At 37.7% G+C, this 16989-nt stretch overlaps 2 protein-coding genes across 3 annotated transcripts in view; one reads left to right on the top strand and one right to left on the bottom strand.

The window, feature by feature from the left end:
• UBAC2 (UBA domain containing 2) overlaps window positions 1-16989 on the top strand; it is a 168331-nt gene that overhangs the window by 66060 nt on the left and 85282 nt on the right. The gene's annotated exons all lie outside the window — the stretch shown is intronic.
• LOC102448388 (G-protein coupled receptor 183-like) lies at window positions 248-15658 on the bottom strand. 2 transcript variants are annotated; one of them, XM_025180870.2, is made up of 3 exons: window positions 15528-15592; window positions 10602-10681; window positions 248-4290 (listed from the first exon to the last, which is right to left on the bottom strand). In XM_025180870.2, exon 3 carries the CDS (start codon window positions 4284-4286, stop codon window positions 3186-3188), a length of 1101 nt encoding a protein of 366 aa, XP_025036655.2. In that variant the 5' UTR covers window positions 4287-4290; window positions 10602-10681; window positions 15528-15592; the 3' UTR covers window positions 248-3185. The 2 variants fall into 2 exon arrangements, with proteins under 2 accessions (XP_025036655.2, XP_006115446.2); XM_006115384.4 differs by lacking the exon at window positions 10602-10681 and having other exon boundaries at window positions 15528-15658.

Below are 16989 nucleotides of genomic sequence, written 5' to 3'. Positions count from 1 at the left end.
TGCCCCGCTTTTGCTGTACTCTGCTGGGTATCGCTGGGGATGGGGGTTAACAGCTGCCCCACTTTTGTTGCTGGTTGCCCTGCTTCTGTTCTGCCTGGACAGGGCTCCCTGGGACGGGGCTTGCTGGTCTCTCTGCTGTCCCACCCAACTGGGGCTCCCCGGGGACAGGCTTCCCAGCTGGTTCGCACTCCCAGGTGCCTGGGTTCTCTGATCCTGCAACATCCATGGTCCTGCTGAACCATGGATGTTGCAGGACCAGAGAGTCCTGGATTTCGGAGGTTCAACCTCTACTACAGTACATTGTGTGAAGGAATTAGTATGCTACTGTTAAAGCCTTACCTAATCCAAAACATAACAGCCCTCCTCCTTAGCAATTGCTGCTAAGAATATGGCACCCTTGTGTTCTGCTTGTTACATTGATCCCCATAGGACATTAGGAAAACTTAAAAATTCTCCAGACCTTTTTAACCGAATCACTTAAAAGAGTGGTGCCTCTTGCTAATGAAACACAACTTCCTTCCAGAAATATGCACTATATATAGGAAAGAAGAAACTACCAATAAATAGTTCTTGAGAGAGTGGGAAACAGCTTTCTTGGCATATGGCCCAAGATTAAGGAGGAGGTAAGGATGACCACAAACCTTACTGCCTTCAAAATGAGTACAAAGTTCAGTTCTTCCACAACATCTGTAACAAGCAAGAAAAGAGGAAGAGGAGAAGCTCTTGCGCGCGCGCGCGCGCACTCACACACACACACACACACACACGCACGCACACACATATTCTAGCAACCTCTTGGGTAGGAGAGGAAGAATTCTCATCCACCTCTTTAGCTGTATCTTATTTCTAAGTTTGTTGGGGCATATTCAAACAATACTGTGATGGGTGGGTGGTAGAGAAGAATCTAAATAGAACACACTGAAATATTTTTCTCCAAGTCACCCCCATGCTGCATGGGGAGCGTGGACCCCAAACGGCCACTTGCGCTGCTTGCTCCTGCACAGCGGCCCAGCTGAGTGGCACGGCAGGAGGCAACAGCACCGCCCAGAGCGAACAGCCAGCGTTTCAGTGTTACAGGGTCACAGACATTGAGCTACTATATATATGATGCCTTGTTCTAAGAGTCTTGCACTCTAAAATTAGACCAAATTCATGCCATAAGTAGAAAAATAGACATTAGATTATGGAATCTGTAGTGGTAATGGTGGGCCTTACAGCCATCAGGTATAAGATGTTAATAAAACCCATGTTTCCTGTTACAACATTAAACATTTAAATGCGGTTTTGTGACAAGTTTTTGCTGACTTTACTGACATTTTAACAATTACCATTAATCATGTTTTTTAACTTTTTAATAAAAGGACAGGGAAAAAAACAGTGAAAGCATTTACAACTTAAGCAATGAAGTAAGTCTTTCTTTGTAACAGTTTTCCTTGTTTCAATTCCCGTCAGCTGTTTAGTGTCTTTTGGAAATCTCAGCTGTTGGAAATCTTTGCTTGATCATCTTTTCGATAGCATTAAAGATTGTATTAGCTGCACTTTTTTCTGAGGAAATGAGCAAAAAGTTACTTAGTTGATCCTTGAGCTGCTGCTATGTTGTTCAGATATGGTCCTGATTGCTTTAAGGGAAAACATGGTGAACACACATACACAAGGAGATAAAGAATTGTATAGATAAAAAAAATGTAGCTTTTCTCTCTGGTAATGACTTTCAATTGCAACATCGCAGCTGAGGAAACACACAGCACATGGTCTTATTGCCACTCTGAGATCTGGCAATCTTACCAGCACTGGGATGTTCAAGGTGTTGTTTTTAGTTTGCCTTTCTTGTTCACAGAGTGTCAGAGTTTCAAAATTGTGTTGCTGTGCTTGAGCCAGTCTCATTAGACAAAAGACAAGAAATTTTAAAAAAAGGGAAAGTAAGGTGGGAAAAACATGATATAGTAGGAAAGGTATGATGGCCAGAACCAAAGACTGGTATCTTAGGTGTTCATGAGTTGGCCAGTTCTGAGGTGGGGAAGAGGAGGATGGAGGTGAGCATATATTATCATAGATTATAAATGCTAGAAGTAGGGATGCAGCACCGCTGGGGGTTGAAGTGATTTCCATTATATATAGAGCTAACAGTTTGATTCAATGGCTTTCAGCACCCATATTAGTGAAATTGTTCCAGCTCCTCTGATAGTGGTGCCATCTGTTCCCACTAAAGCTTTCTCTTGTTTGGATCAGAACAGTGAAGGCCCTGTCATGTCGTGGTGCATCCTTGAAGATGGTGTGGGCAGCAGCAACCCAATGGTGAAACTTGCTCCTTCTTCTACTGTTCCTATTTAGAACCCTTCCACATAACCAGTGTCCAAGAAGAGGACATTAAAATTAATCGTTTAATACATTTTGGTGATTTCATCTATAAACATTTCTTTCCATTTCTAGAATCTTTCATCTTATTGTTATTTTATTGCAACCTGTGACCTTAGCAGGAATCTTGAAGACATTTGAATAATTGTGGGTAACAATGTTCTCTTTATTCTTTAAATTTACTTACACATTCAAAATTTTACAAACTTTTTCACAAGCAGTCTCACAAAGTTATCCATGACACATTTAGATAAACTATCCATATTTTGAGTACTGTAATCCAACCCTGCCTTCTAAAAGTTCTAAAGTACAGATTTATAATTATCCATGAAAAATATACATTTTATTTTCCTTCAAAAGTTATTTCCTTTGTGCTTTGTTAGTCCATTGCACATAGCACACCATAATAGTCAAGAGAGCTTAAATTGTAGCTCATTCAGATGTTTACCCATTGTAGATGTGTTGGCGTTCAGTCACTCTGAGCTATTAGCTGTTTTTTTTAGCTTGTTCTTTTCTCACATCACTAGTATATAGTGTGAATCAAGTTTTCCTAAAATCCAGGAAAGGGAAGGTGTAGGACATAGTCAGTGACAGAAATCTCCTGGAAAATTCATGAAGCCAGATCAAAATGATTCAGCATGGATGGAAAATACTAATTTTGAGATTTCTTGCTTTCATATGACCATTTTTTAAAAGTCCAGCATCACCTGTGGTTTCCTAAGAGATGGTGAAATAATTGTTACTTAAATTGTTGCATAGGAAGCATAAATAGTATTTACTGCAGGCCTAGTATTTTTAAAACTTGCATTATTGGAATGTTTATTTTCAGTTTATAACTTTCCATTTGAAGGTTTTTGAAGTATAGTCATGTTTGTTTCTACCATCTCACGTGAACTTTCTTCATGAGCTGATCTAACAGCACTTGAAACTGATACACTAACTTGACGTTTCAGTATTTTCATTATCCTCCTCTTGTATCCTTTACATGCAAAGAAATAGATGAAAGGATCCATGCAGCAGTTAAAATTCATCAGAAACACAGTGTAATGGAGAGACTTCTGAAAAGTTTGCTGCTCACCGCACAAAGGATTATATTGAAGCTTCTTGACCATGTATTGGATAATTGCAATGTGATATGGAGTAAAACAGATGACAAACGCAACAATTACAAAAATAATTGTGTTGATGGCCTTTTTGTTTATCCCTGATTTTTCAGTTAATGGGTTTTCCTTAGCAGTTTGAAAAAGTTTGCAACTAATTTGTGAATAACAAAATAGTATAATTCCAAGAGGAATGATGTACCCTATTAAACAGGCACCAAGAAGTATCCATGGTAGATGCTCAATTTTTTCAAAGTTTGGATATTCCATGCATGTAGTCCTTTCGGTCTCCTCATTTGACATGGAATGTATAAGCAATGGAAGTGTTTGGCTAAATACAAGACACCAGACAAATATGCAAATATACTTGGCATTTTCAATTCTTCTGATTTTGTTGTATCGGAAAGGGTGGACTACAGCAATAAACCTGTCAATACTCAAACAAGTCATAAAGTTTACACCTGCATATGTATTGATGTAAAATATGAGAGCAGTTAGTCTGCAAAATATTTCTCCAAATGGCCAATGAAATCCTAATGCATAGTAAATTATTCGTGTAGGCAGGGCAGTAGTAAAAAGAATGTCTGAGAGCACAAGATTTGTGGAGTAGAGGGTGGTAGAGTTAATTTTTCTTCTGTTTTTATAAATGACAAGGAGGGCAAGTCCATTTCCAAGCACACCAAAAATTAAAATAAAGATGTAAAACACCGGCAGTAAAATCCTTGCTGTATTTTGATGTTCATACAAGTCGCAGGTGTTTGTCTGCAGAGTTGTAAAAGGTGTGACGATGGTGACCATTTTCACAACTGATCCATCTGTAGCAAAAGTCATAGCTCTATAAAAAACAGGAAAACAAAATAGAGCATTTTGTAATATATACAGACAAACTTCTTCTTCCTAGCAGCAGCCAACTGATCTTACAGCAGGCCAACAAAAACCTGAAATGAAACTTGATTATGATGAAATAGGTTTTTTTTAAATTGGTTTTAAAAACGGTCAGCTCTCTTGATAAAAGAAAACAAAAACATGCAGAAAACAAACTTGGATGAATTGGGGAATTCCTGGGTTAGAAGACTAGAATTTTGTAGACAATAAGACATTTTTGAGGTTAGAGAGGGAACTTTTAAAAAACCCTGGGGACGGGGAAGTCCTTTGTGTCATTTTACTTTTAAATAAAACAACAGTCATGTGAAATCACCAAAGATCAGAGAACTACAGAAATCTTTTAAAAATTGTTTCTGTGAATTTCAGGTAGTTTTTATTTGTTTTTTCTTCCTTTTTAATTTATTAAGAGGTTCTGATGATGATATGAAATTTATGACATTTTAACATGTAACTGGAACTTAATTTATAGAGACCAGGCCTTTTCAACATTTTTATTGCCTATAGTAATTGAACCAGAACCTTCCAAACTCACTTAATTCTAGTACAAAAAAGTTGTTTTCTGTAACAATAGTCCAAATATAATTGATTTCAAGTGTTGACCCTGTCAATGAAGCCTCTCTTCAGTGGTTCTTGGAACAGACATGTAATCTAGGTATAATATATCACATTCATTGATTAAATGGCAATACAGCATATTCAGACTTGTTTAAAATATATTATTAAAAATATTAGGGGAGATGATTGACCTACCAGGCACTTGGAACTCAGTCTGCAACTCTTGATTTTCAGAGTATATACATATAAGAGGTAATTTAATAGAACCTCGAAATTAGAGCTGGAAAAGATCTATACCATCATTCAGCTCATCACTTTGTAAATGTAAATGTGGCCTAGAATGCTTTTCTTGTGCTTTGCTCAAAGAGATGGGTCTTCCATCAATTCTCTCTGGGTACATCTACACAGCAACATTATATTTAAATAACTAGCGTTATTTTGAAATAACTTAGCGTCTACACAAGAGGCAGTTATTTCAAAATAATGTCAACGTGGAGGACTTTTTACTCCGATTCTTGTAATTCTCATTGTACGAGGAGTAAGGGAAGTCTGAGGAAGAGTGCTCTATTTCAAAATAAGTGCTATGTAGACGCTCCCAATTTTGAAATAAGCTATTTCGAAAGAAGCTACACAATTGATGTAGCTCACTTTGCGTAACTTATTTCGAGTTAAACCCTGCTGCACCCTCTGAGAGGCTGTTCTACAAGAATCTTCTTCTGCAATGCAGGCTAAATTTTCTTAAGGGTTTCTTATTCCACCTAATGATACTTACATGACCCTCACAAAGTAATTCTTCTACCTTGCTGATACTGCCACCCTTCAAAGATATATGTACTTTTGCTATGATTAGTGAAATTCTCCAAAACGTTTTAGCTCTGTTTTTTTTAAAAAGGTCTCATTGTGTAAATCAATAGAAAATTGATTTGCATTTTTTGATGCTATTGCTACAGATTGAACCTCTCTAGTTCAGCACCCTGGGGACCTGACCGATGCTGAACCAGAGAATTTGCTGAATCACGGGAGATCAATATTGTATAGTAGCATTATCAACACTTCCACTGCTTACTGGGCTCTTACTAGACATTTAAGGGTAAATTAGAGCAAATAACAGCATGGAACACTGGGAGCCAGGACTGGTGTCTGTAAACTTTATAGGACTGCTGGAAATTTGGCCACACCCATAAGTCGATATCTAACTAACTAAAATTATGCTGGACCATAAATGTTGCCAGAGAAGAGAGTGTTGGACTAGCGAGATTCAATCTATAGTGAGATTTAAAAAACAAAATACCTCTAGTGGAGCCATCTTTATGTGAATATGCATCGTTACCCATTAACCATGTGTGATCTGATTATTATAACTTGTTTCTTTCTTCTCCCTTCCCCCTTTTATCCAGTCTATAACCTACGTGTCATGCCTGAACATAATTTAAAAGTGCTTCAAGAACCTTGCCTGTCTCCATTTCCATGAAGTACATAGCACACTTTTCTCAATGCTAATAATGTTGTTGTTGTTGTAATTATTATTATTATTATTAATAATACTAAAAATTATTAACAGAAGGGTTTGAAAATTAGTCAGAAAGACAGCAGTTTGCCTCTCACTTTCCACTCAGGACTGGGCCCTATGAATACCTTTGCCACAGGATATTTGATTTATGGGAGATGGGGAGCAGTGCTGCTGCTGATGTTGGAACTTCCACAAGATCTGTTGCAGCTGGTGCCCAACGTGACCTCATTGGGCAGACTAGACTGTTCAAGACTGAGGTGCAGACTGGTCTAGTTTATTAAATTCAGGATGATGAACTGGAGACTCCTGTATTGACTTCCCAACTTGGACTCAGACTCCCTTTGTGTCATGGGAAGGATCAATAATCACTTCTGACGTTGGTTCCTATTTACAAAAACTTCTGACAGTTGAGGGAAGAGAGGTAGGCAACAGCAGTGACACCCAACCTAAGTTATTTGAGTAACTGTTCTTAAATAGTAGATCTTAAAAAAGGTTGGCAAATGCATACATTATAAAAGTTGTCTACATATTTAATAACCAAATGTACTTTAAGTGCATAAATGGGGGTTATCTTGATTTTAGTAAGACAGTTGATACTAGCTTGTATGACCATCATAAACAAACTAGAGAAATACAATCCTATGTGGAGCTACTCTAGAGCGGGTGCGTAACTGTTTGGAAAACTATTCTCTGGAAATGGCTATCTTCACAGTTATGCTATAAGGGCATATCAGGTGGGGTCCCATGGGGGTTGGTTCTTAGTCTGATACTGTTCAATATGTTCGTTAGTGATGTAGAAAGTGGCATAGAGAGTACCCTTATAAAGTTTGCAGACAGTACCAAGCTGGGAAGGGTTGCAAGTGCTTTGTGGTATTATGTGTAACCTTTGAGGTATTATTCAGTACACAGCATTTAAAAACCATTCCAGAGTTCTGCTTCTGAATAAATAAATTATATAGAAAATATCAGAACACATTTCTAAGATGTTACAGATTAGTAGCTTTGCAACTTAGTTTCTTTCTATTAAGATGCAGAAGAATTAAACAATTCTTTCTCTCTCTCTCTGATCATAATGTCTTATTTGTTTCAAGTTGGTCACCATTCAGTTTACGTATAGAGCACACTGTATCATAATATTTATCTGGTTATTGCATTCTGGCTTGAGTAACAACAGTTTTTAAAGTTCTTCATAAAGAATAAATCTGTAGTTTTGTGGATCACATATTTCAGATTTTAAATTAAGCTATAAAAATCTCCATATAGTGCCTTAATGTCATGGAGTTTTAGTAAGATAGTTTATTTCTGGAAAAAATTATCTGGAAGAGTCTATCAGGTCCTAGCTGTACTATTACAGAAGACTGTGAGAGAAAGAATGATCAGACAATTGGTACTGCTAAATATTACTGGTAAGCAGTGGCACCTTTTTCTTGACGGTATATAGAATACATGCCATATATCAGAGGTCAGAATATTGCATGCTGCATTGGAATTTAAATCTGAAATGGATTTTTATACCTTAAGACACTTGGCTACAGGTTTTTGGGGGTTTAGTTTGCACTCTTTTTGGGATTGCTGAATTTTTTTCAAGTGATAAACTTGAAGCAATGAGTTCTTCATGCTTTCAGAGGAGAGCCTAATTTCAATTTATTGTCAGTAACTTCTTTACTTTGAATAGGAAAACTTGGTATAAAGTAATATCCATTATTTAATGTTCATGAAAGCAAACTTGCAGGCATTAGTCTCACAGGGGTAGCTGTGTTAATCTGTAAGGATACAGCTACACTGCACCCTTAGCTTGAAATAAGATGTGCAGTTTGCCCTACACAAATTGCATATCTTATTTCGATTCTATTTTGAAATAGGCTATTTTGAAATTTAGCGCTCTACATAGTGCCAAATTTTGAAATAACGCACTATTTTGAGACATCCCTTATCGCTCATGGAACGAGGTTTACAGGGATGCCAAAATAGTGCATCTGCTATATTTTGTAATAGTGGATGCGTTCAAAAGATGCGGGGTAGCTATTTCGGGATATCTGGGGACCCAAAAAAGTTTCTTCACCCCTACTATATATGGCCATTTCATAGTGCATCTGTCTTTGTGAGGATGGCTCTGGTTTTCTTTCCTATTTCTTCTCATATCTCTTGGTGACGTGTTATTCCTTTGTAAAATCATATAGGCTAGATCTTTTAATTGTTTCCCACTGCTGTTAAAGGCCTTCAGAGTCATATTAAAAAGAAGAATCCTGAGTGCTTCTGAAAGCATTTAAGTACAGGAAACTGGTGTTTCTTATGTTCTTTTCTTGTATTTGATCTTTTCTGGCCACATCTTCACCGTCCCAAGATGGTATCCCTGTTTCCCTTAGCTCTCCATCAGAGACTAGACATTTCCCACAGCAAAAGAATATATAAAATCCTTAACTTAATCAGTTAGTCCAAGAGTGGTTTTCCCCCTGTTCCTTGAGAGCCAAGCTGCCTTCTATTTGTTTCTTAACAGTAATCATTGCTTAACTCATTATGTGACTAAAATACATGACTCCTTCCCCCGAACTTCTATGACAATCCACTAGGTGGTAGAAAAGGACAATAGTGGTCTAATAGTGCTCTTGCCTGACTCAAAGTGGAGAAGATCACTTTTTCAGTGTTCCAAGCCTCAGCCTAATTAAGCAGTAACTTGTCTTCCATGCCCTTGATAGAATTACATTGTGTTCCCATTCAGCCATTGGTTCAGGTCAGCACTATGCACTGAATTGGTGATTTACCACAACAACGTTGTCATACATCACAATATGCTTTTAGGCAGCCTCCAAGAACTGCTACTTGAATGCTTTTACTTAAATATATTGTTAAACTACAAGTCCCTCTCAGGTCACCTGTTTTGAATTAGACCTTCTATGTGGTTATTTTTTCAAGATAATAATAAGAATAGAAAACGAACATATTGGATCAGACCAAAGGTCTATCTAGCCCAAATCCTGTCTTCTGACAGTGACCAATACTGGGGTATCCCTCAGGGAATGAACAGAAGAGGTACTAATCAAATGATCCATTCCCTGTCACTCATTCCCAAATTCTAACAAACCGAGGCTAATCACATTGATGTGCCTATCCTCCATGAATGCATCTAGTTCTTTTTTTTTTACCCCTATTTAATTCCTGGTCTTTGCAACATCCTCTGTCAAGGAGTTGCATACGTTGAAGTAGAAGAAATACAATGTGTGAAGAAATACTTCTTATTGTTTGTTTTAAACTTGCTATCTGTTAATTTTGTTTGATGACCCCCAGTTTTTGTGTTAAGGGAACAAGTAAATAACTTGTCCTTATTAATTTTCTCCACACCATGATTTCTGTAGACCTCCATCATTTCCCCCCATAGTCATATCTTTTCCAAGATTAAAAGTCTTATTAATTTCTCCTCATATGACTGCCTTTCCATATACCTAATCATAGATAATTAGAGATAATAAAGATGCACAGTGATTTTAAAAAATGTGTTGTTCCTTATTACAAAGATACATCAAGAAATCTATCTGCAAATTTCATCAAACACTTATGCTCTTGATATATCAATAGTTTGCTTCCTTGCACTGCATATTAGGCTGATAAATGTGACTAGGTCAGTATTAGACCTGTATGAATAGTAGATTCTCAGTTTTTAATCATGATTGACTCATCAAGTTAATATAATGTAGAAGTTTGAAAAGCATAACTCTTAATTGTACCACTTTAGAAAGCACTGCCCCAATTCCTAGACTACAAAATGGATATTTCATGCCACTGGAAGTTATAGTGATATGGCTACTTTGATTTTTAATTCTGTTTGAATGAGACAATGTAAAAGAATGGGTATGTATGGGTGCACTGTGGGCTGCAAATACTCTGATCACATTTAATAATAGATTAATAGATTTTTAAGGCCAGAAAAGAACATTTAATAATGTATTACAACCTTTATATAATATGGATTATAGAATTATACTACTTACCCCTTTATTGATCACAATAACTTTGTGTTTGACTATAGCGTTCCTATTTTAATTAAAATGCTATGCTGTACTAAGATGTTTTATAGAAACATAAGGCCTGGTCTGCTCTTGGATTTAGACTGACAGAGCTATGTTATTCTGAGGTGTAAGCCGATCTAGCTCCCAGCGTAGTCTGGGTTAGGTCATGGAAAGAATGCAAGAATTACGTACAGTGATGGAAATTCCTTCTTTCACCATAGGAAGTATCCACACTGTGGCACTACAGTGCCAAAGTAAAGCTGCCATTGCACCTGTAATGTAGACATGGCTTATGAAATATTACATCTGTGCAGAATTATTTTCCATAAAGCCATGTTGACTGGCAATAATTATATTAATATCCTTCAATTCATTATTAATTGAATGTCATATGAGAATTTCTATTATTTTGCCCAGGATTTATGTCAAGTTCTCCAGCCTATGACCCAGGTTGTCCTGCTTCCCATTTTTAAATAATGGCACAACTATTTCATTGAATTAGATACTTGTTGTTACTAAATGATAATATCATGTTTTGTTTTATATTTCTGTGGTGTCACCCAGGGGTTTTGGCCAGGTTAAGATCCCCACTGTGCTGTTTCTATATAAACAAGCCATGACTTCCGCCTTAAGAAGTTTATAATTCAAAATCCCTGATCCTGCAAACATTTATTCAAATGATTAACTTTACACAAGCATGTAGTCCCAGTAAATTCAATGGAACTGTTCATGTGCATAAAATTAAATATGTGCATAAGTATTTGCAAAATTGGGGCCTTAGATTGTAGACATTTGAACTGCATATAAGAGATGCAATTCTTTCTCCTCCATACTGGCCTAGCTGACTGATTTTTTTTTTCTCTTTTTGTTTTCTCCTTTTGATATTGTCATAGGATGTATGAATGAAAAAAACCTATTATATTGTCACTAAGGTATGGCATGTATAAATATCTACAACTTCACATAAAACATTATCCATAAATTGGAGTAATCTATAGAGCCCTGCATGGATACAAAATTTGTATCCACATCTGTATTCACAAAAATGAGATATGGATATTCACATTGACATCCAGGGATATAAAGCAGATATCCATGGATGTGTGGGGCTGTCGTGATTTGTATATCTTTTTGTTGTTATAATTTGTATTGTTTGTAAGAGAGCAAGTATTATAATAGTGATGGACAATTGCTGTGTAGAAATAAGATTGGCTTATTTATTCTAATATTTCTTCAAAACAAGGCAACGAATGATAATTTATTTTATAGTTGGTTAAAAAGAGAACAAAAGGACGGTGAGAGGAGGGAAGAGAGTCTAGCCACCAAATTCTCTGCTGGCTTGACTCCTGTGATCTGTGGATTGAGATTTGTCAAGAGATCTTTTTCAATAAAGAGTGTAAACACTGCAGTCCTGTGGGATTTTTGTTTGTTTGTTGTAATTATTCTAGTATGTTGCTCTTATCCTTATGAATTTTTCGAATTTGTCTGTTTCTTCCGAGTGTGATCTAAGTTGCAAGAAAAGTTTAGTGATCTGGTGGCAGTCTTAGCACTACATATGAAAGGTTTGAGTATATTTAACGTTTGTCAACATGATGGATTTCTTTTCTTCCTTCCTTCCCTGACCTAGACTAAGGGACTCTAACATCACACTTCAGTTTGACAAGTTGTACATTGTGCATAATTTGAATGTTAAGAGACAATAGAAGAAACAGTATAACCAGAGGTGAAAGTAAGTGCCCTGATGCACAGCTCCAACAAGAGCTGGCTGAGCTTCAGCAAAAGCCAGCAGGGAGCTATTTAAAGAGCTAGTAGGAATCCAGGTTGTAATAGGACAGTACCTGTAAGAAATTTTAAGTTACTTTCACCCTTGAATGTAACTCAGTGGCATCCTGTATAATCCCAGTTTAAATTTTCCTTTCGCCTCGGCCATCTTGTTCTGATTTGCCATTTTTTATTATCAAAATATATTAGTTTTAACAAAGTTATGAATATTTGAAAATTGCATGCTAAATGAGTGCAATAGAACAGCTTTTCTCAAACTGGAGTCTGTAGACCCCTGGGGGTTCACGGGGCCCCAATGATCATCTCCTCCCCCTCTCTCCTAGGCAGGCTCTCTCCACCTGCCCCACTTCTGTGCAACTCTTGGAACCAGGTCCCTCTGGCCTATAGGCACATGGGTAGCCTTGGAGGCTTTGTGCACTGACACTGCCCAACTGCTAGCTCTGGCAGCTCCCATTGGCCAAGAACCATGACCAGTGGATACTGTGGAGGTGGTACCTTGATGCTCAAGGAAAGTGCTCAGAGTCTCACTAGCCGCCCATGCACATGGGGACCTGTTGGCCACTTGCTGAGAGCCACAGTAAGTACCACTGGGATCCTGAACCCCAAATCCCTGTATCAGCCCAGAGTTCTCTTATGCACCCAAACTCCCTCCTGGGAGCTTGCATTCCCCCCAACACTGTGCCCAAACCTGGAGCTCCCTCCTGCACGCAAACCCATGATCCCCATACCAGAGCCTGCACTCCAACCCACTTCTTCAGTCTGGTAAAAGTGAGTGAGGGTGTGGGAGAGCAAGACACAGAAGGAATGGGGATGGCATGGGGGCAGAGCCTTGTTGAAAAAGCAGGGCAAGAGGGTCCCCAAAAATGTCTAAATCAAAATTGGGGTCCTCAGTTTGCTAAAGTTTGAGAACTGCTTCAATAGAATGTTTAAGGTATAATGTGCTTATTTTAGAAGAAAGACTGGTGTGCATTAGCCACTTGGTAAAATGCACAAGATTTCAAAACAGATTGTGGGGCTGCAGAAAGGCTTGCGGCCTTTTAGCACTTTACAATGATAAGTGAGAGTGATGGACAGAAACACATTGGAAAAGAAATATATTTCATTTCAGCTTCCAAAGGTAACTTTTAAACCACTAGTACATAAAAGATTTAAATAAGTCTCAAAAGCCCTGGCATTGTTGTAAGAGAGGGTTGAGAGAGAAAGTGTGAGTAAGAGAGAAAGAGCACAAGCCCAGGTGGTTTCTCAGACACTTATCCAATTTTGTTGTTGCAGGAAAATGCCTCTACTAGTGGGAACAGAGGACATTAAAGGCATAGAAACTTTGTTGTGTGGTGTAACAGAAGCTTCAAAACTGGTGGATCATTTATTGGCACACAAAGAGCTAGCTTGTTATATTGTTCTGGTGTGCCTTGTTTTCAGTGATTATGTTGGATTAAAAACAATGACTAGTCCTGTGGCACTTTAGAGACTAACAGGACTGCTTGTTGTTTTTAAAGTTACAGAGTAACATGTCTACCTTTTTGAGATTTTTTTAATGTTGGGTTTTTTAATGTTGGATTTTTTTAATGTTGGATTATAGCTTTAAAAATATATTAAACAGTTCTGTAATATTTTGCATGTAAATAAGCATAGTTTTCATAGTGATGCTATGTATTTCTGAATAAGAGTAAGTATTGCCTGGCTGAATGGGAGAGAAGGTGTCCACTTAATGAATTTCTCTCTCCGCATGTGGTCTTTGTGGGTTATGAAAACGTGAGACTCACTAGTGTGACATCTGTAGTTGGTAGGTATGATTTAGTGCATAGACCAAACTAATGTTGAGACAATTAAAGTCCTTTCACTTAGTTGCTTAAAATTTCTAAACTGAATAAGGAAAGAATAAAAAAATGTAGCAGTAGAAGAACTCTGAAACATTTAAAATGACACAATGTCAAGTAACATTTCAAACTGCAACTTGTAGTTTAGCACTTTCATAACCTAGAAATATTGGTGATATTACATGCTCCCTTATAACTAATAAATGTTTCTTATTGATGTGTAACCTGTCCTGGTGCTGTTTCTCTTTAATCAGTTTTATTTCTTAAAAGCTACATAGCTATAATGACTGTCTGTTCAAGAACAATTATGGAGACATTTTCTGTCTCTGTATTCAAAGGGTGCTATTCAGTGTCTCTATTCAAGTGCTAGAAACATGAACTGTTCGGTTAATAATACATATAACTAACAAAAGTTCATCTTTGTAACCTTTTTGCTCTGTGTTCAAAGATTTGTGCATTGTCTTTATTTTGTTCGGAAAGTTAAATGAGAATTCAGAGTTGCTTAATGTGAAAAGAGGTATTTTTTTATGTTTTACTTCAGTATAAAATGTTATCAGGTCTTTTTAAGTAGGCGAGACTTTTAAAATTCAAATAGCCAATAAGATTGCATTAACTTCAGTTAATAAAGATACTTGGGCATAATTGTATGTTGGAAAAAGGAGTAACTATACAGAAAAAGCTTTGAAGAGACAATACATGTCAAAAGATGAAGGAGAAATTATTACAAGTACCATGGCAAATTCTAATTACTGTTTTAAAGCATGAGTTGAGTCAAGATTGAGAAACAGTTGGGCTGAGAATAGCCTAAAGACTGTTTCATAGCCTAGAAAAAACTTTAAAAACCAAAACATGGTCCTACAGCACCTTAGAGACTAACAAGAATGTACATTTTTGTTAGTCTCTAAGGTGCTGCAGGATCATTTGTTGGTTTTTTAAGTCTTTTCAGTTACAGACTTATACGGCTACCCCTCTGAGACTCATAGCCTAGAAACATTTACTACAAGCTCTTTGCTGCTGTAGTATGTATGCTTTTAGAAACTCTCAAACTGTTAGTGTCTAACCAGCTTAATTGACTTAGAAATATGAAGTCTTTGATTAATAAACATTGAAATATTTACTAAAAATATTTTCTTCCATATTAATTGTCTCTATATTGCTATAGTTTAAATCACATTATTTTTGCAAAAACTGGCTATCTTTAGGCAGCAGTGAATTTTTGCATTTTGTTTTTCAAAAGGCTATATTGTAAATAAAACATTAATTCAACCTGTTAATTGTTGGACCCAAAGATGAATTGGCACCAGGATTAAAAACATATAGATAGTCTTTGTTGTAACTTGCTTTAGCAAACTTTCCTAGTAGCATAGAATTTCTCCTGATGATATTTCTCTCTCCCACCCAGAAAGAATATATCCATCCACCCACATGAGAAAATTCAATCTATTGCAAGTATATATTAACTTTCTGGAATTGTTTGTTGTCTTTCAATGACAACAACAAATAATTTTTCAGTACTTACATATCAGTGGCTTTTTAGATCCTCTGTGCAGTAATTGTACGTGGCAATGTAGAGTAACTCTGAAAGTTCCCCTTTGCACATTGTTTTTAAGAGTAATTACATGAGCCTGCCCTTTTATGGAGTGGTGATTTTTTTCCCCTCTCGTGCTTGAAGTATTATTTTCTTCCTCTGACGTTGATTCATTACCTGAGTTTTTAGAGGAAGTGAAAACACCTATCTTTTTGAGGTGTCTTTTTGCTTCTTTTAAAATTTGTTTTAAAAAAGATTAACTAGAAACAAAAAGCCCCTATAAGTTATGTAGGTGGGACTTTACCAAGACTATAATTTAGTTTAATCTTTAACCAAATAAAAATTCCCGAAAGAAGATTTTTTCATATTACTTTCAAAAGAATCTATGTGTCTTAAATTGGTGTGTGGCAAAAGGCTCTGTACTTAAGAATCAGTGTTTATTTTAAAACTAGCCAATTAGCCCGTCATAAGATGGGATTTTCTTCTCTCTCTCTCCCTCTCTCTCCATGGCGGGAGGCGAAGGGGGGTGGGGCGGTGATGTACATGGCTGGGCCCCGCCCCCGGCCATGTACATCACCACCCCATCCCGCCTTCGCCTCCCACCATGGCGCTTGACTGACTTCTGCGCCGCTCAGCTGGGCCACCGCGGGGGAGCAAACGGCGCAAGCAGCCGTTTGGGCCCCACGCTCCCCATGCAGCAACCCCATGCTGAATGGGGACCGCGGCACCCAAACGGCCGCTTGTGCCACTTGCTTCCCCATGGTAGCCCGGCTGCGCAGCGCAGAAGTCAACCAAGCACCATGGTGGGAGGCAAAGGACGTGACTCAGGCAACAGCACCGCCCAGAGGGAATAGCCAGGGAGGCAACAGCACTGCCCAGAGGGAAGAGCCAGCATTTCAGCGTTACAGAGTCATAGACATTGGGCTATTTTTATTTTAAAATGCTTTGCAGATTATTCAACTAAATGAGATGGTGATAGATGTTATGTGAAAATAGTACTTTCAGTAGTCCATGTTCATGACTTCGGTGCTTCAATATAATAGAGAAAGGTATTAATTGAAAATGTGTATAATAAAACGGAAAAAGTGGGTGAGGAAATAACTTTTATTGAGAAACATGGGCTTTTGAGCTACACAGAGCTAGGGTTGCCAGGTGTCCAGTTTTCACCCGACTGTCCTTTATTCAGGTCTCACGTCCGGTAAAAAACCCAGAAAATACTGAATATGTGAAATGTCTGGTACTTCCTGTTTCCCTTCGACGGAAGCCCGTTGGGGACAGTTTTTCCCTGCTACGTCTGGTGGAGGAGTGAGGAGTGCGGGGTTATTTAATGACGCAGCACCTCTTTCTCCCCCCTTTCCGCCCCTCACCAACTTTGGTCCCTCCCCTCCTTTTTTTTTTTGCTCAGTTTTTTCCCTGTGTTTTTTTGGGGGTGGGAGACGTGTTCGGAATTTTT

The sequence above is a fragment of the Pelodiscus sinensis genome, chromosome 1 (genome assembly GCF_049634645.1).
Source record: "Pelodiscus sinensis isolate JC-2024 chromosome 1, ASM4963464v1, whole genome shotgun sequence".
Taxonomy (NCBI): Eukaryota; Metazoa; Chordata; order Testudines; family Trionychidae; genus Pelodiscus; species Pelodiscus sinensis.
This window is presented reverse-complemented; position numbering and strand designations above follow the sequence as displayed.

Coding starts and splice junctions, on each gene's coding strand:
- LOC102448388 (XM_006115384.4), bottom strand. CDS start 4,286: ATGACTTTTGCTACAGATGGATCAGTTGTGAAAATGGTCACCATCGTC.